General features: G+C 33.7%; 1 protein-coding gene across 1 annotated transcript; it reads right to left on the bottom strand.

The window, feature by feature from the left end:
* Positions 1–9,331: 9,331 nt before the first annotated feature.
* On the bottom strand, positions 9,332–25,053 carry LOC111510892 (uncharacterized). The gene is made up of 5 exons (XM_074186775.1): positions 25,037–25,053; positions 22,504–22,680; positions 19,174–19,637; positions 13,314–13,525; positions 9,332–9,692 (listed from the first exon to the last, which is right to left on the bottom strand). The coding sequence occupies exons 1-5, from the start codon at positions 25,051–25,053 to the stop codon at positions 9,585–9,587; spliced, it is 978 nt and encodes a 325-aa protein (XP_074042876.1). The 3' UTR covers positions 9,332–9,584.
* Positions 25,054–26,279: the final 1,226 nt, after the last annotated feature.

The raw sequence follows: 26,279 nt of genomic DNA, 5'->3' as shown, positions 1-26,279 counted from the left end.
ATGCAATCATATACATTTAAAATTATAACTTTTTCGCAAACAGATAGCGGAGAATTTTTTACACTTCTTTTCTTTGGAGTAAATGTCCCCATTTTATAACTTTTTCACTATTTCTATATCACAATATCACTGTACGTTTAATTGGTGTAGTAACAATTACTATTATAACTCGAATGTTTAAGACACCATTACAATATATTTGAACCCTTTTTCTTAATTACCTGGGTTTAATAGGTATTGCATGATTGGTGGGCAGGGTCAAAAAGGGATTATTATAATGACATGGCACCTCGGAACTAAGTGTTAACCCTTTTTTGAGAAATCATGCTCAAGTATATGAACCCAAATTGCATATTGAATAAGTTTACAAGAACCACTAAAATTATTCTTAATCTTTTTTTAAGAAATTTTACTTACCTAAATACATGTAGGTACTTAGTTTTAGACCAAATTACTTCCCAAAAATGGCCTTTTATTATTATCTATGTCTGTAATTTTTAATTTACTTTAATTATTAAGTTTAATAATCCTAAGATTTGCCTACGCCCATGGACGACAACGAAATTCAGGCAAATTTTATGACACTTCATGATTTATTACTCTACACTCTTTTGAAATAGACTATAACAATAAACTTCACAGAAAAAGCAATATTACACAACTTCAGTTTGAAAAAGTGCGGACATACAGCGCCTTTTGACGTCACTAAATCCTGACATATTATTGGCGCATGTAGCTTTCTGCTGATAAAGAAGGTCTGTTCAGAAAATGAGGTGAATTTTCATCAATTTCTATTCTGTCTTCTTCAAAGTAGTCCTTTTTAGATATTATACAATTGTGTCAGCGTTTTCTCCAATCCTTTAAGCAGTTCTGATATGCACTTTCTGATATATCCTTGAAGTTTCTCAGCGATTCGATTTCTATCATCTCAATCGTAGCAAAACGCCGTCCTTTCATAGATCTCTTCAATCTTGGGAACAGCAAGAAGTCGCAGGTGGGCAAATCTACTAGATACGGTGGCTGCGGCATGATTACGGTGGTGTTTCGGTCCAAATTATCACGGACAAGTGACATTTGACATTTGATCGAACTCTGCGTAGTTTTTTTTGGTCTTGTCTCCCCTAGTCTCTGTAATAGAAGCGATTGGACTTAGGTATCGATTACATAACTGAATACCCATGATCCGTCACCAGTTATGACCCCTGTTGATGTGCTGTTGATGTGCTGGGGCGACCAGGAAGTTCCATATTCCATATACAAACATTTTGTGGACAACTGTCAAAAAGTGAAGTTTGCGAAGTCGATAGTGACTTAGATTTTTTGTTCCTTCATATGCTTTTCTTATGCGATCGAATATACAGGCTGATTCACGGTGGATGGCACATTAGACGTTTCTGGTGAACCAGACAACGGATCACTTTGAAAATTTAATGGAGGGCATATTAGGACATTCTCTAGCCAACTAAAATATTTTCGACAATGCGGTGTTGCCGCTTCTATTAGAAAGCAGTAGCAACTTTGATTTTTCAAATGGAACACTCTATATATAATATTATTTTTGGAATCTTCAACAATTGCCCGACAACTTTTCTTGATATTTCCCTATACCTATCTGTTACCGTTTCCGAAATAAAAATTAATTTCAATTTTTTTCTTCGAAAATCATGTCTTCTAAAAATAGCGATATCTTTTAGTTAAGAAGTACTATGATATCGAAATTTGGTTTGGAGTTAGGTGATACTTGGACACTTCCCACACGTCAGCCTAATCTCCGTTACTTCAATACAGGGTGGTAAAAAAATACAGTTTTTTCGTTTGCTTGAAAAAGTTGCTGAAATTTGATTATTTTAAATGGAACACCCTGTATATTATTAAAAATTCGGAAAGCTGCTGAAATTTGCTTTCTTTCTATGTATATCATACCTATACCTAACTAGTCAAGTTTCGGACTTATGAACATTTATTTGTGAAAATGTCCCTTCAGAATGGTATTTCCATTCGGTATTTGGTAAGCAGGCCATGATTACTATTTGACAGTAGCGTTGTGACATTCTCCTAATAATATCGACATTTTCGTCACTTCAGAAGTTGCAAATACCTTCAAAACGATGGAACAAAACTATTCAAACGAAGTTCTTATGAATTTGTTTATTATTTTTAGACAGTGTGAAAAAATTATCAGCAGAACATGTAGAAAGTTCAATGAAATGTATCCGAATCTACCGCCAATTCTACTCTCTGTTGAGGATCTTGAGGCTTCATTGCTTGAATTTTGGTGAATTTATAATCATGCATTTTATGTCTTCGCAAGATTCTTTGAACCGATGAATATTTTATACCCAAATCTTCTTCAGCACTCCTTATCGATGACTCGAGAAATGCGTGAAAATATGCTAAGACATCAATCTGGTTGTCTTCGAAAGTTACGGGTCGAGGCAAGTTTCTTGGTGCTTTTAAAGTTGATCCAAATGCATTGAAATTGTTCTGAATTCGTATAAATTTCTTGAGGTTCATTGGCGGTAGATTCGGATACATTTCATTGAACTTTCTACATGTTCTGCTGATAATTTTGTCACACTGTCCAAAAATAATAAACAAATTCATAAGAACTTCGTTTGAATAGTTTTGTTCCATCGTTTTGAAGGTATTTGCAACTTCTGAAGTGACGAAAATGTCGATATTATTAGGAGAATGTCACAACGCTACTGTCAAATAGTAATCATGGCCTACTAACTCCAAACCAAATTTCGATATCATAGTACTTCTTAACTAAAAGATATCAGCATTTTTAGAAGTCATGATTTTCGAAGAAAAAAATTGAAATTAATTTTTATTTCGAAAATGGTAACAGATAGGTATAGGGAAATATCAAGAAAAGTTGTCGGGCAATTGTTGGAGATTCCAAAAATAATATTATATACAGAGTGTTCCATTTGAAAAATCAAAGTTGCTACTGCTTTCTAATAGAAGCGGCAACACCGCATTGTCGAAAATATTCTAGTTGGCTAGAGAATGTCTGAATATGCCCTCCATTAAATTTTCAAAGTGATCCGTTGTCTGGTTCACCAGAAACGTCTAATGTGCCATCCACCGTGAATCAGCCTGTATGAATTCCTAACAAGGACCTCGTACATGAGAAAAAAAGTATTAAGGATTTACAAATTGTCAATTTCAAATCTCTGTTCATGAAACTCCTGTTGGGGTACAGATTTCTGAGAAAATTAAATGAGCTCAGTAACATGCTTTGCAAATCCCATGTCGCTATCTAACCAGGGACCTGAGTTTTTGCTTTCCCTGACAAAAGGCAGTGTTTCGCCCAGTAAATCAATATCAGCCCTCTTATTGCAAATTTTCCCTTAATTTTCAGACAGAAAAACATTACTCCGGATTTGGAAGTGTTTGACTTCAGATTATGTGAAGAATAAATGACAGATGAATGTCAAAGCATCATAAGTCATATCAATTTCCTGCAATATGAATCCAACTGAGTATCATGTGCATATTGATGCATGGAACAGTTGTCAACAAAATCTCCATAATCAGACATGTATATTGAAGAAAGGAGTGGACCAAGTATCGAGCCTTGGGGTACTCCGTAGCATCTCAGTGAAATGGCTGGAGGTATTGATAATAATGAAATAATATCAGAATCGAAACATTTCATCTTTTCACATAGAATCGTCGGATCTAGAGTTTCGAAAGCTCTACTTTAGCTGACTTATTTCCCCAACAAGGTACAGCATCCATATTCATAGGTAGGTTGGATGGAGGCATTTGAAAAATCAGAAAAAGTATTGAAAGATATCCAGATATGGCTCATTCACAACCTTCTGAGTTTGAAAGTGAAGAAAACTGAAATTATTATATTCACCCTATAGCAGAACGACCAACCTAGAAAAAACATAATCCATATACATGACAGAGACTGCAAATGCAATTGTGCTGCTATAGAAAGAACGAAAATTATTAAGTATCTGGGAGTTATTGTGGATCGGCATATGACATGGAATGACCACATAAACTATGTTGTAAAACGGCTTAGACTTCTAACTAAAAAAATTTATGAATTGAGAAGTATTCTGGAGTACCTGTCCCTAGCAGAATATGTCATAAGATATGTTATTGCTGCCTGGGGTGGTACTTTTAGCAATTTCCTCAATATTTTCCGAATATAATAAAAAAACAATCTGTACTGTGTACTCTGTACTGTACAATACTGTACTCTACCGACTGTCTGTATAAAAAAACGTAATTACTGAAAACGAGAGAACTTTATATCCACCAATGTTTAACTCGGGTGTACACAAACAAATTTACACTTCAATCAACAAACAAAGAAAAAGAAACAAGATTTATTAATAGTTCATCCATAAACATACCAGCATTTGATAGAAGTCACACAAAGAGATGTATGGTCCAAAATTATTCAATCTTCTGCCAGTTAGCATTAGACAATTCCAAAAATCAATCAAAAAATTCATCATGTTCAATACCGAACTTCTCGATTTATTCGGGTAAACACAAAATGATGTTCAGGAATCTCTTCATCATTACCAATATTCATGAATTCTGTAAATTAAATAATTGAAATGTATGTTTCAAATCTGTTTTTCCGTTAACCAGCTGTCGCACCCCTACGAACGACAACCCTCAGAAGTCGAAAAATGTGCGAGCTACGGACTGACGAGGTCGTACCTTTTAACGTGTGATTGCTAACAGGGGTTGGATCATAGCAGGTGGAAATCGATCGTTCAGTCTGGGGCTTGAACCAGCGACCAACATGGTCGCTGATACAGATATAAGATAGTTTATGACATATAATTGAATACCCTGAGTGGTAGATGGAAAGCGCAAGACCGGTAATTTAGTTACTCAGGTCTCAGACTAGCACGATTTTTTCAGTTTTGTGTATATATTATCAATATGTGGGGTCCAGATTGAGTTTGCGTCAAAAGTTATACCCAGGATTTTAACTGATGTTGACATTTCTATTTCACTGAGGGTACCATCGAAAAGTCTGCAGTTTAGATTGTGCCCACGCAGAGTAATTAACATAACATCAGTCTTTGATGTATTAAAATTCAGATTATTGTTTTTCTACCACTTCAGCACATGTTTCAGAATATTTTCGGCTACAATTTTCAATGCATTTAGATAGTTCTGGGATACTGATACATTAGTATCATCGGCATAACACACTATATGTATATTAAAGTTGTTAGTAATGTTGAGATACCTTATGAGGTCATTTGCGTAAATTACATAGAGAAATGGTCCCAGGATCGAGCCTTGCGGAATTCTTTGAGGTATGGGTAAGGTATTCGAGAAGGACTGATTTCACAACTTGATTTCAATTGCTCAGAAAAGACTCTAGAAGAGGCAGGGGTACTCCCCTGACACCGTGTCTCGATAACTTAGAAATCAGTAGTTTATAATCGATGCAGTCAAAAGCGAGGTGTCCAGAAATAGGCCCGTCACATATTTATTGTTCTCCAGATGTTTTATTACATGGGTCTGGAATTCATAGAGAGCAGATTCCGTGCTTTTATTTTTAATGAAACCATGCTGCGATGACGAAAGCAAATTATATTTGTAGAAGAAAGCACACAGCTAGTTTTTCATATCCATCTCAAATAGTTTTGAAATACTAGAAATAATGCTCATTGGTCTATAGTTATCCAGATCACTTTGGTCTCCTTTTTTGTATATTGAACACACCTTTGCCTATTTTAGTTTTTCTGTAAAAATCCCGTTTCATGCTGATAAGTTAATTGATACTGTTAACGGTTTTCATATACTGGGACCAATTTGTTTCAGAAAAGTATTACTGAATCCATCCATGTCAAGGGATGTTGAATTTTTCAAGCTGAGAATTAAGTATGAGAGGCTGACTTATGATGACTTTTAAATAAATCTTGGGATCTGGATTGAGTGGACAATTCCATCATTTGTTGTGTGAATAATCATGTCTGTGGAGGAAGAAAATTAAGCTGAAAATATTTCACTAGATATCCGTACACAGAATTCCAATACTACATGTGTACTACACAAAAATTCACAAGGAAATAAGAAATTCTCGAAAAAAATCACAGTTTTCTCCAAATTCATAATCTTCCTCATTTACGAGTTTGATTTAGCTCGACCCATACTTGAATTGTTATGACTTTGCAGCAAAATCCTTCCTCAGAATTCTGCCCCGACATTAATATGAACCGCTTCTCCCAGCCCTACAAACGACATCTCTCCATTCGCGGTTCACCCTTCATTTTCCCTCAAAACATCGGAAAGTATCACCGAAAACGCCCTAAACATCCCTCAGAGTCCTCGAGCACGTTTTCCATCTGAAAAAAGTATAGAATCAGATTTCAACGAATCTGTGCCTGGGGTGAAATATAATTTGACGAGGAAATTTTTCTGTGAATATTTCATTCATATTCGAATTAGAATTACAAATACAGTCTTTCGAAGCTAGCGGCACCACAAAATCGAATCATCCGGGAGTTTATTAAATGAGCACCTGTTTTTTGCGCTCCTGCATGTTTTCCAAACAAAAAAATCCAATGTAAATTCCCGGTACGGGCCCTCCGCTTTCTAATGAAAATTCCAACGACAAATGCAGATGCGAAAAGAGTTACAAAGGGAATTCGATATTAATTATGGGGTTGTTATTCCGGAAGGCGAGGGATTTGTTTTGGAATTCATTAACGGCATTTCTAATGATGCATTCTGATTTATTAAAGATCATTTGGAATACGAAGAAGTGGTAGATTGAAAAATTCTGATATTTACCTTTGGGAGACGAACGCAATATTATGAATAACAAACACAATTGATTTCGTCTCATGTTCTGTTTTATGACTTATTCTATTTGATATTGACCTCAAGTACTGTCAATGAGATCAATTCGTCAGTTTTGACATAGAAAGCCCGTATCTAATGTGCGGATTTGTAAATCAAAACTACATTACTAATAAGACGAGCCATATACTTTTTGTATCTGGAATAGCAAATGTCAGCAAATCTATCTTCTTCAGACAAGAAGATGGATTTGTTGTGAGACTGATCATCATAACATAACATAACATGGGATGATGTGAAGTGAAAAACATCATACTCGTTTTATTATCGACTTTCTTTTGGTATTTCCACCTTTCACAGCCAGAAAAATATGAATTGGGCAAAATTTGAATCACAGGCAAGTTCTCTTCTCTGATTTCTTCATTTCTCATCATCCTCGCATATAAAGTTCTCAGATAATGGAAGGTGGGAAAACCGATTTTCCCTCCACAGAAAATGACTTCAGTTCAGTATCATACTAGTATAGATGCCCATAATATCCTATAGATACATTCACGGGAAGTTTTCAGTGGTCAGGCACATTTGATTCCACTAAGAGCGGTACATATCAGAAATACGCGACGGACTGTGGCTGCTCATCTTTTTGAGGTTCAACTCAGTACACCTCGAACTTCACTGTTCAAGAACTCTTTCATTTGGTGAACTGCGTTACTGCGGAATGAACTTCCAAATGAATTTAATCTCCAGCGATTCAAATCCAATGTGGAGTCCGCTTTGCTGAGCACAAGAGAAACACACAGCTAGGTGTGGGGATTACTAGAACTTGTCGATAGGAAAAAGCTTACGTGATGAGGTTAACAACGTACACTCCAGTCGTGTGGTGAATCGAAACTACTGTGCTGGTATACAAGTGAATCATCTGTGGTTCCAGATGATCATGACAGTGTATTTCCAAAAATAGGGTACATCTCATCCTACCGACTGCGCCAGTTAAGTGAGATACTTCTTTGAAAAGCTTTCATTCAGATATTGATGAAGTAGACACAGTAAACAAAATTATTGTGACTCTATCTCTGTGCGTAGTTCAGTCTGACCAAAACGAATCATCTTCTCCATCTTCTCTGAAATGATTGTTTCGGATAATAATGAAGTTCAGTGGTGAAGCTACTCGTATATCAGTTCAAAAATCTCACCTAAGAACAGTATGATTTATACCCGACACTTGACACTTGATAACGCTGGTGTGTTTCATCACTAGACGGCAACACAATTTTTCAAACTGCAGTTGAAAACTACTCCCATTCGTGTATAAGACCCATTAGATTTTGCGGAGTTCAATAAAAGAAAGCGCTATATTAATCCGCCCAAGTCGTCCCGAGCCCCAAACCAAATGAAGTTCCGAGTTGCTGAATAAAGTAAGTTCATAACTATTGTCGTTCTACTAAACTCCCCGTTGTTAGAGTCCATGAAAACTTTCGGTAATGATTTCAGTTTAATAACGGCGAAATTTCGCACTGAAATAATCCACCGAAACAAACAATGTGTTTCAGCTTGTGCTCTCATAACGATTCGTTTCTACAAAGTGCTTCAGATGAATCCTCAGAGATTACAACTGGCGTGGTTTAAAAGTTGATACATTGTTGTGGTTACAGTTTACTTGGTTTACGGCTTATATCAACAAATATTTATAATACAGTGTTATAGGAATTGGAGACATTTCTTCACGAATAGTATTTTTATCCTGAACCTTGAACAAATCAAGTTTTTTTTTTTGAAAAAAACACAAGCAGCTGTCGTGAAAGTATCTATAGAAGAGGGACAAATTTCCAACCTTTCTTCGATGTTCCAGGCTATCAAGGTCGCACGTGGTGTTCGCGTCTCCAATCAAGCGGATGGCAGTTTTCTGCTAAAATGTGTACAGTTTTCTAGTTCAGAACAGTGAGTTTTTGTGAAGCAGTCTTTGCAATTCCAGTGACATGATTGTGCCAAGACAAATTGGTGTCCATTTTAACCCTCAACAAACTTATTGAAGCAGATAGTGGAGTTGTCTGTTCTGATATTATTATATCCGGTTCGGAGATATTCACCTCCTTGGAGAAAAAAATGACTTGAAAAGTGGCAAAACCTTCCTTTCTTAAAAATCAATCCTTTCTGACAATATACCCCTTTCAATTCAAACTACCCTTCTAGAAACACTGGATCACACACATTTCAAACAAAATGTTCTACAATGTTCAAAATCGAAATTTTTCAACGTGCCATTTTTAATGATTTCATCAAAGTAATCTCATAGGATGAATTCTGCTATTAATTATGATGAAGATCACCTTTGTTTCATGTAAGTTCACTGGGTCAATGGGACATTTAATAATGATGTCACAAGGATTTCTAGGATCAAAACTACCCAAATTCCAATAATTTTGGGGATTTTACCATTCATAACTTACAGACAATGAGAGTGGAATCTTTGAAAAACAACAAATTCACAAACTATTCGAACTCTTATACTTTTTTCCTATGGAAATGAAACACATTTTTCGACCACAACTTTTTATTGAGATCATTTTTACTGCAAATTCTACAAACTACTGAAAACGAAACTTATGCTAAGAATGTCCTTGAACATAGCGGGATCAAAAATCATTGGATCAGGCCGGTAGGGTGGCTGCCTATTTGGCAGCGAATTATAAATAATAATAATGAGAACTCTACGAACTACTGAAAACGAAACTTATGCTAAGAATGTCCATGAACATAGCAGGGTCTGAAAACTCTCAGTGATAGATTCAACATTGGATTTCGCGCCCCATGTGGCAGCAAATGGGGGTTGGAGATGATACTCCAGTGTAGGTCCATTGGGAGTCTACATCACACAGCTTTGATTGAAGGTATACCTGAAAATTCAGAAAATATTTTTATTGATTGTCGGCCTGACGAAAATATTCATCAGAAATACAAGAGAAATAGCATTTTGGTATTTTTTCAATCTCTCAAGGGTATTCTGATAACATCAACTATTTTATGTTTGGTCATGAACCATTTCATACTATTTAATTTTTAAGAAATACACATTTCGAGAGACACAGTCAAGTTGTTCAGCCTATTGGGCAAATAAGTACCATTCTGTCCACTCCCATATTGATTTCAATTTAAAAGCTACCGGTCGACCCGTATTTCACACTATTGGACATTGTCAGTACCGGACAGGATGTCCTAGATTGAAGACAAAATATGAATAACCAAGATAGGCACTTAATAAAAATAACTGCGTAAACGCACGCGAGACCTAAGTGGAACCACCTATTGGTGTGACACCTGAGTCAACTTGCCAAGTTATTTCTATCAAGTACCTATCTTGGTTATTCACATTTTGTCTCCAATCAAGAACCGCCAGCCCGGTACTGACGATGCCTAAAAGGCTGAAACAGCTGTCTACCGGTGGCTCTTAAATTGAAATCAATATGGGAGTAATCAGAATAGTACTTATCTATTTATCTTTTGATTTTCATGGAATCATTGTCCAGCAGCTTGACTGCATTAACTGCATGATAATTTCTAAAATTATGTGAATTCGTTTTTCGATGGCATTTAGCTTCCCAAATTTCTGCTACAGCAGTTGACGGTTGATTGGTCAAACCACCAACACTGACATGAAAACTTGGCTTCCTATACGAATTTAAACTCTTTTTCTGCAATACCAGATACGATTACCTATACCGATGAAAATAAAAAGTCGAATATGTGCTACACATGGTTTGATATTGGTGTTGGGCATTGAATAGTAGAAGAGAGTCAGTGAATATATTATTGATAAAAAACCTGAAATGGAGTTTCCAAGATTTCACTTCAGCTCCAAAAACAAAGTGGTGAAAAATCATTAATTCAATTTTTGTAGTCACTTCGATGACAAATTGAATCAATGAAGGAAACTGGTAATGAAATGTAATGAACCAAACGTCACATTGGAAATTAGTCTTTATCAGACTATGATAAATATGAAACAGTTTGGAAAGTTCCGCTGCATTTTTTGATTTTACCTGAAATGGAGGCGGTAGAGCCAAAAAACCAAATTCTACCATTCTATCATTTGGCGAATATTTCCAAAACAATCACTGATATTCTCTATCTGAAAGGAGTTTATTATAGTTTCCCAAAATGGAAACTTTTGTCCAATTTGATTTGCTAACTAAAAGGCCTGTATGAATAGTCTTTCATAAACTACTTACTACATGGGCTCAAAAGTATCGGGCCTAACACATAGATGGTGCCTTCACCGATTTTTCAGTTTCGATGAACATTCAATGGAAAAATTTGTTTATTTTAATGAGATCCACCACATATTTGGTTTTTGTAATGTTTTCAGCAACTTCACTTAGCGCCCTAAGAGCTAAGTGATATGCATCGTTACATAATAGTTATTTATGTATCAAGGGAATTAGGAGGGCCTTAATTACCGATGGCAAAGTTTGCGTCCCGAGGGCCTCTGGCCCGAAGGACAGCAATTGCCTGAGGTTATTAAGGCTCATTAATTCCCGTGGTACATAGATAATTTTATTTCTGACCGATTTCAATAAAATTTTGTTCATTTTTGAAACGGAAAAATGTACCAATTCATTACCTTCCCGGTATATTTGAATCAGGTACCGTTGATTATAGTAGAGTTTTCTTGTTGCTAGGTTGTTGCTATGTTACTTGTTTATAAACAGAACTTTGTTATCAAGCTGTGTTTTCGGTGAAAACGTGTTTTCTACCCCAAATATAATGGAGGATATTTTGAAAAAAGCTGAACAAGCAAGAGAATCATTAATTCCATCGAAAAGTGAAGCCGTATACCAAAAAGAATACAAGATATATCTGGACTGGCTGACACGGAAAAATGTTATGCCAAAAGATGTCACTGAAACTGTATTTCTGGCATATTTTCAAGAACTGGTAAGGAATTTTCTATGTTTTTCGGTAGATTTGGTAGTAATTGTGTTTATTCGTTTCAGTCAGAAACGTATAGTCCGAATTCTTTATGGACTAAATGGTCAATGCTAAAATCGATGGTGACTATACATGAGAAACGAGATATCACCAAGTGATAAACTACAGGCTTTTTTGAAACGGAAGAGTGAGAGTTATAAGCCGAAATAGTCTGCTGTTTTATCTCCTAAAGATGTTATCAGATTCCTAAAGGACGCTCCTAATGATATTCATTTATTGCATAAGGTAATTTTTTTCTTATTTTTCTTTTTGTGTGTATTTATTTCCTTTTTTTGTTATAGGTTGTTTTGATTATGGGTTATTTTGGAGGATGCAGAAGTCAGGAACTTTTGAATATGAAGATATCGGATATAGAGGACCGGGATTCCGTTATGGTAGTGAACGTACCGGAAAGTAAAACTGGTGTATCGAAGAAATTTACAGTTGTGGATGAAAAAGAGTTCTCCGCTTTGCCTTTATTGAGACTTCATATGTCTTTGCGTCCTAAAGGTATTGAACGATTTTTTTTGAGCTTCCGACAAAATAAATGTACATCTCAGCCAATTGGAAAAAACATGTTTGGGAAAATCCCCAGCAAAATCGCAATGTATTTAGGATTGCCAAACTCATCTTCCTATACGGGACATTGCCTTCGTCGCACTTCTGCTACTGCTCTAGCCAATGCAGGAGCAACTATGACTAACTTAAAAAGACACGGAGGTTGGAAAAGTTCCACGGTGGCGGAGGGGTATTTGGAGGATAGCATCGAATTGAGAAATAAAACGGCGCGTATGTTGTCTACTTTGTCATCAGAAGAGACAGGTACCTCGACTGTAGTGAACAGAAGCTCCAGCCATACAAAAGAAGGAATTGTTTCCAGTGGCGGAAGTAATTTTCAGGGAACATTTCAAAATTGTACATTTATTATTTGTAATGAAGTGAATAAATAAAATATGGTTCAGTTTTCATTTCTATTTATCTTTACTTGTGAAAGGTAGAGGGAATTATAAAATCTATAATGTCCCAAGGGAGTTATGACCCTCTTTATTGATAGCGTAATTATGACGATATAAGCTTATAATATCCCGGTCAGAAATAAAATTGTAAATATTTCGGAAACGATCACCTCCAGCGTTGTAGAGGAAGAGTTCCCTTTTTACTTGGAAGAGCTGTATGAATCAGGTTATTTTATGAAAAGAATCAAAAGTTTACTGTCGAAAAAGTTAGGGCAATTTGAAATAAATGATGACTGCGTACTCAGCGCCCTTTAGAACTGACATGAGAATAAATAAAAAATCATGATTTCCCATGTCAAGAAAACTTCGGGTACCAACGAAAAAAATAATTTCAACAACTTATATTTCCGAAACGAAGCATTTTCGGGCAGAAGTTTATAGAGACCTTTTTTTTCTCAAAATTATCTTAGATAGACGTCACTTGGCTATTTCAACGTACTTATGTTACACCCTGTAAATTATATCTAGTAGATTGTTGTTCACCAAATTATGACGATTTGTTAATATTGGATTTTTGAAACGACGCTAACTCACCGTCATATTTGAAGCATGTGCAATGAATTCACAAATCATGTCGTTCCTCAGTTCATTGTAGGAGTCTACCATGGAAATGCACAATGCATTGCATGCTTCTTCGCTGGGAACATCCTCGTGGCAAGATACGTTTTGGAAAATTTTGGAAGACACCGAAACGTCATTCTTTGAAGGGTGTTCGGTTGTGAAAAGAGCACACATGCAGCCCAGATCTGAAAGAGAACATGTATAGTGTGATTATTCTTCCAGAAAAACTGCAAACTCAGGTATATCGATTAAGAGAGAACTCGTTGCCAAAATTTTATTCAGCCTACATTTTTTATGAAAAATCAATAAAAAATTTTCGGGCTTGAAGCCTGTCGATTTTTGGATTTTTTTTCAGACGTTTCGCTGGCGAGAATGACAAACTTCTTCAGAGGTTTATACATCCTGAGTTATCTCCGGTGGCTGGATATTACGGCTGCACAAAGTGTATTTATATATCTGAAGAATGGTTAGATCGGTAACCGGATCACTTGAGAAAACAATTTTTTTTGCCGACGAATTCAATCGAATTCTTCTTCAAGGCTCTGCCACAGTTAATTTTAATAAACATACCCTCAGAAGACTTATACACGATTATTATCGTTACAATTCTACAAGAAATGATGAGTTCTCAATTAAGTTAATCACCATAAAGTAGTCTGTATTTCAAAAACCATCAGACAAATTAGATAGGAAAAAAAAACATTGCAACAACCAAATTTTGGAGATAACACCAAAATAATACAACGTGAAACAAACGAATGGCTTCATCTGTGATTCTGATAAGATGTTGTCTGTTATTTAATCAATGACAGAAGGAAAAAGAATGAAAGAAGGGTGAATCATTTATGTATTTATGTATTTCACTTATCAAATTGTAATATACAGTATTGAGGCCACCGACATCTATTCTAGTGTTGATACTTTCGCATTTGAGAGCATATATCATTTCGCTCAAGATTTTTTTTGGTAAATATGTTTGTACATCCAGAATAGTTGCATGATAAAAATAAAAAATGTGTCCATAAACTTTCTCATGTTCAACAAGGGGTGTGTGGTTTTTATATTCAGTTTTCTAAAGTCTGCCATGTGTTTTCAAACTCGTGTTTTAAGTTACCGCCTGGTTTGACCAACATAACATTTGTGACAGCTTCCACAGTTCAATTTGTACACTATATTGGATTGTATGTTTTGTGGGGTTTTTGTTTTTTGTTTCGAGAAAAAATGCTTTCCAACTCTATTTTCATTTGAAATGGCCATTTTGATTTATTCGGTACTGAATAACATTTCAAGTCCATCAGATAAATTTTCTGCAAATGTAATTTTGTGATATTTGGGTTTTACATCTGTATTTTGGGAAGATGAACTTCTTTCTCTAATTATTCTTCTGATAAGGGCTCTATAGCCCTCGTGGAACATGGAAAAGATGGACACATTTTTCGTTTTGATCATCCAACTATACTAGTTGTTCAATTCCATTTATCCAAAAGACTCTTGAGCGAAATGATATATAGCCTCAAATGCGATTATGTTAACACTAGAAGATATGTCGATGGCCTTAATACAGCATATTTCAATTTGATGAGTCAAATACCTGAATAATTTACCCTTTATCCATTTTTTTCTTTCTGTCATCTAATATGTGTATCTGATATGTATGATGATTTTTAAAATAGTAATATTAACACGAAGAAACTACTTTTCGGTACGTAATTTAATCAGGAACTCATCATTTATTGTGAAATTGAAACGAAAATAATGGCACAAGTTTTGTGTGAGGAATGTTAATGAAAATTCCTTTTTACAGAGCCCTGAAAAAAAAAATTTTAATTTGAAACATTAGCAAGAAAACAATTGTTTTTTCTTCGAGAAAACATTGATTCTGTTACCCAATCAACTTTTCTTCAGAATATTATTGAATCAGTAAACTAGTTAACTGTATTTATATACCCGTGAAGGGGTTACGAAGACCGGAGGAAAAGTAGCATTTCTCAAAAGTTATTTGGTGTCTACATTTCTTTCACTGGATAGTTCTTGAGAGATGTCGATACTGAAGAGATGAAAATGAGCGAAATCTGTGGAAGGTGAAATATATTCACCTTCTGCTCAATTGGGATAGTTGAACTGGAGAATTCTTTTCCCATTATTTCAGAGTTAAAAAATTCATATTAGACAATGGTCTAATAGTCCAAACTAATGAAATCGACCATGGAACATTGTTAACCACCTTCAAACAAATGGAAAGTTTCACCACGAAATGAGCTTTCCGTTATTCTAGGTGAAGGGTGATAATTACCGGAGGAATAAAGAAGCTATAGTTGATGTTAGTTTTATAAAAGCCAAGACAGAAATTACCAACTTGAACCATGTAATGGAGTTGAAATAACCAAATAATGAAGAATTAAAAGAACAATCCAAATTAAAGGAATACGAGTATGAATAAGCTACTTATTAATAAGAAAAAGCAAGTGGTGCTGAATAATATTCGCGAGTTGTCTAATAGACCAAAAGCTATCTGGAAGCACATCAACAGCAATACAGGAAGGAAACCTGAAAAAAAAGACAACTACGACGATATTTGCCGAAGAATTCAACAATTACTTTGTGAATATTGTACATGAAATAATCAATGAAATTCCACCTTCGAAAGCTCATTTCTCGACACATCTGGGTGAATCCCCTACTACCGTAAATGGAAATTCACTTTTCATCTATCCTCCAACAGAAGAAGAAAAAACTGATATAATAAAATCATTCGAAAATTCCAATTCAACTGACATCTACAACTACTCAGTGTGTGTATATAAAGAAAACCTAGAAGCATTACCAAAACCAATAACTCAGATAATAAATAATATATTAAAATATATTTTACCTGGTACAAAAATTTCCTTTAAATCTCAAAACAACTTAAGTAACTTTTTAGTAAATTCTAAAGACAAAATCAACAAATTAAACAGAAGTGGAGTCTACAAGCTTAACTGTTCTGATTGTTTGGCATCTCACATTGGTAGAACCTGTAGACCTCTTTTCACTCGTATTAATGAACATATGAAAAAACCTGATAAATCTGCTTTTGGCCACCACGTTAAATTTCACAATCACAACTTTAGTCCCAATAGAAATTCCAAAATATTACATAAAATAGATGATAAAAATGTCCTTAGACTTGACTTGTTTGAAGTGTTGGAGATTTCTAAAGAACTTTCCAACAATGATCATTGTTTGAATACTCAAGTAAACTTAAACAGAGATTTCCTTCCCCTTCATAAGAGGATTATGAATTATTAATTAATCACAGTTTATCAATATAATTTATTTAATATTTTTCCTCAACATATTCAATCAAACCCATAATGGATCACTCTTCAAGTTGGTACCATTATTTTAACATGACACTTGACACATTCTGTCTCAAGTTGTCCTTCTTCATAAGATACTTCGACTGAACCACATGGCCTCAATCCAAAAATGTATTTTCTTGGCTATAAGCCTATTTTGTTTTATATAATTCAAATATTACAATATACAATTCACTTATCTTGATACTTCCTGTTGCCTGACAAGTAAGTAATCTCAAACAATTTTTCCAAATTTATCAACCTTAAAAACTTCAATTTCACTAAATTCCCTTTTCAACTAGATCACTTACTTTCAGGTGAGCACTGATGATGACGAAAGTCGAAAGCGCTTTGCAAGAATTTTAAAATATTATACACTTTAATACAAAACCTCTTCGATTCATTAAATCAAAACACAACAAGACTTAACATTAACATTACATATTCCTAGAAACAATGAACCTAGAGGTGCTCACACACAAAAGATATTACCTGATGTAACCCAAATAAAGGCAAATTTGTAGAGACATCCGGATGACAGAAGGGGACAAATACCTGCACTAAGGCGTTCTAACCGTATAAAAAACAAACACGAAGATAAAACGTTCAGTTTGAATAGAGCCTTGAAGATAGATAGAAGATAGCACAGCCTGCTATCGAAAGCGCTCGCATATAATAAAAATAATCGTCTTTATTCATCGACATAATATAAAAAATGAAATACAAAAATATAGAACAATAATTAAGGGTCAATGAAAAGGTGAAGTATCAGCCTAGGCTGCTTTTCAACTCAACCTAGCGAAAAAAAAAAGAGAAATATAGGTAAATCATAGAAGACTATAAAAATATAAGTGGATCATAGAAAAATATAAAAGTAAAATTTGAGTATTAGCGTATATAAAATCAAAAATACATATTTCCAGAACAATTTATACTCGTGTGAGTATAAAATATAAAAGTACAAATCAAATAAAAATTAAATTTTCAAATAACAATTCAAATATAAAGAAAAGTAATAATAAAAAAAAGTAATAATTTAATTATAAATATAAATATGTGCCTAAATTCTTGTAAAATATTTTCACCTCAGTAAACACTTATTAACATTAATTTATGACCCTAGCGTAAACAATAATCATATACAGGTCCGTCTTAAAAGCAACTCTATAGTGACTGAAGTAAGATTTCCAATTTATTCTTGAAATTGTATAAAGAGAAGTTCCAAAACTCCTTGGGAAGAGTGTTATAGAATTTATGTGCAGAATATGAAAAAGAACGTTCGTACAGTGCAGTTGAGTGTTTGGGAATTACTAGCATATTATTTGTCCTATTGAGGATTTTGAACATAGTAAGTTTATTGAGGAGATACGTAGGTTTGCCAGACGTTATAACTTTGTGTGTCAAGGTAAGTAAATGTAGTTTTCGACAGTTATCTAATTTGAGCCATCCTGTTTCTTTAAATTTCATACTGATATGTTCAAATTTACGTATTTCATGAGAAAAACGTAAACAGGAATTTTGAATTTTTTGTAGTCTAGCTGCATCAGCCTGTAGAAGTGCTGGACCATAAATACTGTCACAATATGATAATTGAGATATCACCAGCGATTCGCACAACTCAAGTTTCATTTTAGTAGATAGCAAATCACGACTAGGATACAGCTGTCTCAGAATATTAAACGAGCTCTGGCAGAGATAGCTGACGTGCTTGGTAAATCTTAGGTCAACATCAAAACAGAAACCTAGGTTTTTCAATTCACTTACAAAGGTTAACGGCATACCTGCTAACCTGATTTGAAAATTTTGTGTTAGCTGTTCACGTTTTGATTCGTTCCGAGAAGCATAGCTACTGATTTCGAAAGGTTAAGTGTGAGATTATGTGCGGTTGAGATATTGTATATAGATGTTAAGTCTTCTTCAATTTCAGAAGTTGCTGGAAGGATTTAATTGCTCGTGAAGTCTAGGTATAGTTGAGTATCATAGGCATAGTGGTGGATAGTACAAAACTTCAGACACTCATGAAAATTCGAGATATAGGTGAAAAAAAGAATAGGTCCCAAGATTGATCCTTAAGGCACTCCGTAATTCACTATTTGGGCATCTGGATTTAATGAACGTACCACTACCGACTGACATCGTTCCGATAAATAGTTACGAATAAGTCCACAAGCTTCCTGAGAAAAACCGTAGTGTAGAAGTTTATCACACAAAACATTACGATCAATAGTATCGAACGCCTTACTATAGTCTAGTAGAATCAGGTAAACTAGTTGGCCTTTATCAATTGAAGTGAGAATGTCATCGGTGATATTTAGTAAAGCTGTAGTGGTGCCATGAGATTTTCGGAAACCAGATTGAACCGAAGTTATAATATTATTTGTTTCAACAAAATGACATATTTGATATAATAAGTTGAAGTTATTCAAGCTTCAAATCCTTTTTGTAAACATATGTTTATCTCATAAATCTCATAATATTGGTGACAAAAAACTTACATTTGAAGCTGGTTGCATTGTCATATTCCTCCATGCAATGCGAGCAGTTTCCATGTACGATCGTGAAGTTTTCCAAATCCTGTTGGTCAATCCTCAAAACTGCTGTCAAATTCCCCTCAGAATCTTCCTCGGAAGTCAGATTATAAAAATTATCATCCAAAAGTTCCAGAGTCCAAGTAACGTTTTCTGTTTTCTTCGTGTCCTGATCCGGGGATGAATCATTTTTGACCTGGGCAGATACATTAGTTTGCTGCTCTTCCAGGAGGTTTTCCTCTTGAGAAGTGTGCTGATAGTGTTGAATTTTTTGGTCGGATTCGAGTTCGATGGAATCGTTGCTCAACAACACTGGCATCTTCATCAGTTTGTAGTGTCGGGGTGATCGGTTATTGTGGGAAGTGGACTCATCCAGATGGATATAATGGTGGTGGATATGTTCGTCAGAGTGGTTACCTCCTGGCGAGGCCCTGAGTAACATTAATGTCAGACAACAGAAAAAAATAAGATAATAATAATAATATTGTTCCATCAAGTCACGTTTCAGTCATCGTGAGTTAACGCATATTACAAATATACAAGGAAGGGAGATTTTGGCATAATCTTCATATATAAAAAATGGTAATTCACTTCCATCCAGAAGGAAGGAAGTATTTGAGACAAACACTCTCATATGAACTTTGAATTATACAAAAAACACTTCTTTCTATTCAGTTGGTACTCCAATCATTCATTGAGGAATTGAATTAGATGAAATTCACAGGATTACTACACAATATAGTTCATGGAAGAGGTGAAATTTCACTTACATGGAACACTGTTATCCCATCATAGATCATGAACACTGAACAATTTTTTCGAAGAGTAGTTTATTTTCATTGCTCTCTATTACATCACGTTTAAAAAACAATAGTATTTCTCTTGGAGTACCATTTTTATTATATTCAGCTGATACGGAAATGACAATCTCAGGCATGAATTTAAAACAATCACCATCATTTTGTCAAGACTCAATATGATTAAATTGAAGAGAGAATATGACCTCATCAAATTTTCTCTATTTTTTGTAAGTTTCTCACCTGTTATGATGAAGAATAGATAAGTAGAAAGCCGAAATGATTCTCTCAATATTATATCTTTCGAATTTACACAAAAAACTGAAAGTATGAAACGTACATACTTCGCAAATGCACGAACATTCAATAAAGAAACAATACTATTTGTTTATATGATCATCTAAACAAACTAATTGAGTTTAGTTTCGATTTTTTTTTCAATTGTCATGGAAGATATAAAATAACCACAGTTGAAAATTCAATCAATATCTAGTTTAGAATATTTTAAGATAAATACTATTACATACTATTACATATTACATACTATTTCTTCTTCGACTATCATCATCTATTTTAAATAAATAAGTGTAAATTCAAGTGAGATTATTTGAGTTAGTTTTTTTTATTCCTGGATTTCACTTCTTTATTTATATGTATCATTTCTAGAAAAGAACGTTTGTAGGAATTTTGTTCAATTTTTATAATACTAGCATCAGTATAGTTTATTTGGTGGTCTAATTAATTTACATGTTCTGATGATGCATATGATGAAACATTTCTCCTGCAGTCACTTTTATGAGAGGTGAAGTCCCCTTTTAGAAGTCTTGAGGTCTGTCCAATATACACTTTATCACAATCTTTGTAAGGTATTTTATAAACGCTATAATAATTTTAATCAGTATCAACAGGTGTTTTCAGTTTGAAAAAAAAATTGATTTGTTGTTTCAACATTCTTATAAGCAATTTTGAGATTTGTTTTTTTCAGAACGTTAATCAATTTTGAAGTTGAATCTTTTACGTATGGAAGGCTACGGATTTTTTTGAATCTTGGTTTTCTTGGTTCGTATTTGAGGTTGTCTGAATTAAATTTGTTTAAGTACTAAAAAGTAAAGTGTCATACATATATTTTTACAATCATCTTTTCAGTTGTCCTGAAGAAGGAAATAAACATTTCCGAAAGCTTGATGAACAAGCAAGGAAATTTCATCCTTGACCTTGACTGCAACCTCAAGATATCATCTAATTGATTCATACTCTCCATTGAAAAATCAATGAACCGGTAAAACTCCCTCTGAAATAATTACTTTTATCATGAACAATGAACGTTCCATTCACCACTTTTTTCTCAATCGAAAATGGAATTTAAAAAGTAGAATTTTGAAAATCAGGCTTGAAATGAATCTGTAGCAAAGATTTTGCTTCCCATTGATTAAGATTTGTAAGTATAAAAGTAGGAGATTTGTAAATCTCCTACTTTTAAATATAAAAATAACTAATGGTGTATAGATAAAAACCGGTAATTTACATCACCCAGATACGATTATGGATACTAATAATCGAAACGTAGCGAAGTAATTTGGTTTGGAATCTTTTATTTTTTAATTTTCATTTTTTGGTAATAATTTTTAATTCTCATTTTTTGTTGATAGTTCCATTTGTAATCGTTGCTTGTATTTTATCTCATTGTAATTTCAGTTTTTTGCTTGATATAATTATTATTTCTAGCTCAATCTTTTCAATTTGTATAGATTGTTTCAAAGATTTCAAATCAATTTATATCATATTAGCCAATGGAAATCCGAACTAATGAATGATAAAATGCACTATATACTGAAATGATATATGCATTTTCTACTGTTTCTTGAGTGTAAAACCTTCTATAATCTGAAAAATAAACAAAGCTGGATCAATGGAGAAACTGCTGAAGTGTGAACTTTCAGTATGGTTTTTATTACACTTTCAGCAGATTCCCAATTGGTTTAGCTCCGTTCAGTTTCCAAATTGTGGAGGGTTTCATACCAAAAAAAACAGTAAGAAGTTTTGAAACGTTCACAAAAAAATGTCTATCAGAGAATATTCAAATTACAAAAATTAGGACAGCAATATCAATTCCATCCAAATTCAAAACAATTATTCATCAGACCTCATGAAGATGGTTTGATTTCTTCCGAATATTGAAATAAAAATCGTTGTTGAATGAAAAAATTGAATAGAGCACTAACAGATTTATTATCTGTATTCAACAAATTATTTTCTTTCTTCAAGTTCAAGAAATTCACACCCTCTTTCATTTCCGAAATCAATTTTCATTTTGTTTCAGGATATAGTAGCAATTACTATAATCTGAAATAGAATAAGAATGAATTTCAAAAGTGAGAAAGGCTGTGAACTCAGAAAAAAAAATCGAAAACTTCAAGAATAAAAAGTTTAAAATATTCTAAAGCAATAGACTCGAATACAAATATAAATAAAACAACTCATAAATTCATATTATACTTACAAGGTAACACTTATGGCGAACATAAAGGCAAAAGTGAGAGAGAGTGCTAGTTTCATCTTGACCAAAATTAGAGCACCAGAAACCAACTGATGGCCAAGCCATAGTTCCATTTCCTTAAATACAATTTGCCCAGCCAACTTCTCAGTGAGAGGGGAAATCATACGATTTTCTAAACACCTGTGGATGAGCAATTTTGGCAGACGGAGCTCATTATGACTTCAAGAGAATTCAGATAACTTTTGAAAAACAATTACAAATCAGTACTGGAACAGGTGATAATCGCAAGAATAGTCATCCGCTATGAAGTTATTATTCATTTTTGATAAAATTATGTCTGGAAGTTGTCGAAGTCGAGCAGGTAGCTGCTAAACACCTCATCAACACAGGTGGTTAGATATCGCAATATTCGTCACTCATTTAGTGAAATAATAAATCATGCCCCTGATGAAGTCATGACTCATGAAGTAGTCGAAAACAATCGACAATTAGCACTTATTTCAACCTGATAACGAAAGAATTCCACACATTGAAATGTGTAAATATGTTTTCGATTTCTTTCTGTTACTATTCAATGTTTGTTCTCATAGACTTTTCACATTTTTTCAATTCAAGAAGCCACAAAAAATATTGACGCATTCTAAAATTAAAAAATGCCAACGTGGAAACTGTCATACCATAATCCTGGTGTGAGAAAGAATCCCCAAACGATAATTTTCAGATTAAACTTCGCTTCCTTTGAAAAATGATAATAATAACTTCTCATTTACCACTCGATTCCGTTTTAACAAAATACAGGTTGCCGATTTGAAAATTTTCACCCTCAATTTTTCTTTAAGGAAAGAAGGGGAGACGTGTCAATTCAGTCGTCTCATGGTTCAACATGAAGTGGAAGTTTTCATCAAAATTTTGAATAGTGAGGTGAGTGAAGTGACATATCTTTGTAAAGAGGGTTTGATATTCTTTTCAATGGTACCTTGAATTATCATTTGTTTCTGCTAGTGAATGATAGAATTCAGAAAACTCGTAAAAAATCAGGTGAAAAGTAGTTCAAATTTTTGTTGGTTCTTTTCTTTTCACGAAAAAACTTTGAACTTTTGAAAACAAATTGAAAATGCATCGCCTGGGATTTACTATATCATTATTTTTAATAAAATGTGATTTGAAGAGGCATAAAGTCAATTTTCAAACTTCTCTTCAACATTTATGAAAAATTCATCGGTTGAGTAAATATGTTTTGAAGAAATGAGTCTGAGAGACATGAGTTGAAGTGTTATCGGAGGTCAAGTGCTTGAATTTCATTGGGCTTTTTCGAATTTTCAAGCCCTTCGAGTCCCTCATTTTTCATCCCAGATATTGCTGAAACAGTATTTTTCAAAAGTTCAAATTATACTGACTAGGATTTCACAAAATTGTTGAAGAAATGATTTTTGTCTTATACCTATATACTTTCATTATATATAAACATAAACATAGCTGTAAGAAGTAGTTTATTCATTTTCTGATGATGCTAACTGGGTTAGCAAAACGGGCTTCGAGAAGGAGCTTTTTTACTTTTGAGGAAAAAGTATCCTTAACAAAGTTTGTTCAGAATCTATAAACTTATAAACATCAGTAAATGAGTGTTCCTTTTTAAAAATCGAAGAAACTATGCTTGAATGAACTTTTTATAGAGAATTGAAATATCTACGACAGCTTTGTACTCATTTTATTGAAAAAACTTCCCAATATTCGAAAGAAAAACGTATTTTTGTATGTAGTATGTAGTTGACTATCAACTACATATTCATACATATACATATACACATACATATACATATACTGTTATGAAAAGACTCGAAATACAAAAGTGTATGGATATTTTAAAAATATCACGAAGGAATTCAGATACAAAAATACAGCAAGGACACCCTGTACATATATTGAAACCCACAGCTTTCACCGGAAACAAGCAAATAAGAGTGGAAAATTCAGATATTAAGATTCTCACATCAAAATGCATCGAAATACGAAAAACTGATAACCGATATAGGTTAGAAAGAAATGTTAGATGAAATTAAATTAACATCTGCGATGTAAAACGAAAAAGGCATAATAAACTAATTATTATTATTTAGGAATGATGTAAAATTCAAAATTTATTGTTGTGAATCACTTCCTTAGAAACTGACATCAAGTGATGCTTTTGGAAAATATTCATATTTACATAAAAGTGAGGTTAACTATTTTTGTACGGAACTATAAAATGAAAATGTATCTTAATTTGAGAGCCGATGTTAAATTAGTAGAATAGATAATTTTCCTGATAAAGAATTTGAAAATTTGTATATGTGAAAATTGATAGATGGTAACAAGGGGAACGAGATAGATTTTCAATTTTTTTATCAACAACGGAATTCTTCTTGAGGCAATGAATGAGACGCCACGCCAAATTTTTCTCTCCTTGAAATTTGAAATATATAGTATATGAATCAGGAAGTAACCAGAATAGTAGTCAATACTGATTTGTAATAATAAATTCAGTGAAAAAACCTACCTGTCCAGCCAAGTCATGTAAGATATCCATGAGTTCCAGCTCCGCAGAAATATCACACCACACACACACCAGCGTTGGAGGAAAGTATGGTATTCACGTATACCATTTCTAAATAATATATGCATATATTAATGAAAATACCCAAAAACTCAAAACGACCATATAAATAGAAGTTTGAACCAAATATTTAAGTCTGCCGAATTACAGTGATCTGCAATTATAAACTGACATTTACCATATTTCTACTCTTATAATTGAAACTGTTTTATATTTTCTAAGATCAATTGTGCCTTTTTCCAAATTTCTTCACAGGTGAAATCTACTAGAAAAATCAAAGTTAGGTAAGTAATTGTTGTGTTTGTGCCGGAATCCACCTGAGAGGTTGAGAAAAATCTCTGTACACTGAGGTATAGGATTTAAACTCAACATAAGAGTCTAGCCGATTAAAATTTTCATCAAAAATAACAATAATGATAAAAATTAAATTTTCTTAGATTTTTTAAAACTCAAATCAAATTTTAAATCATTTAACAACATCATCATCGTCATATAATAATACATATACATATACACATACATATACATATACATAAACATATACATATACATTTACTACAAAATATGTCATCTCTAACTTTTCTGTACATTTATGCCAGTTTTAAAATTGAAGGTCGGCTCTTTCACTTGTATTGCTAATTACATATGCCCTTTGTGGTATTAGCCAGGGGTGTAGTTGTTTTCTGATAGACGTCAGTCCATTCAACCTACTGCGTGGGTATATTCGAGACCAGCTTGAACGTTTAACGTGCATTTCTTTGGATCAATTTGTTTTGAAATGAATTGTAAACAACTATTATCTACATGATGTAAATATTATGGTTACTAACTATATACTCGTACAGCAACATAAAACGATACATCTATTAATGAATATAACAAATAGTTTATAATCTCATAGCGATTCATTTTGGTTATTTCTCAATCAGTCGGATTTGATTCCAGTGGCGGATCTTCAAAAAATCCGATGAAACTTGAGCTTCTTGCATATATATAGGTTTGAGTCTGTTTAAAAAAATCTGTTTTTCCGTTAACCAGCTGTCGCACCCCCATGAACGACTCAGAAATCGAAACTTGTGCGAGCTAATGATTAACGAGGTCTTACCTTTTAACGTGTGATTCCTAACACGTTAAGATCGCTAAAGACTTATGGGCAAGCACATTGAATTTTTTGTATTGTTCATCA

Source organism: Leptinotarsa decemlineata, unplaced genomic scaffold, assembly GCF_025532065.1.
Source record: "Leptinotarsa decemlineata unplaced genomic scaffold, Ldec_3_MD MMD2_P_RNA_scaffold_5, whole genome shotgun sequence".
In the NCBI taxonomy this organism is placed as follows: domain Eukaryota; kingdom Metazoa; phylum Arthropoda; class Insecta; order Coleoptera; family Chrysomelidae; genus Leptinotarsa; species Leptinotarsa decemlineata.
The sequence above is the reverse complement of the archived record's forward strand: the minus strand, read 5'-3'. Positions and strand labels throughout refer to the sequence as shown.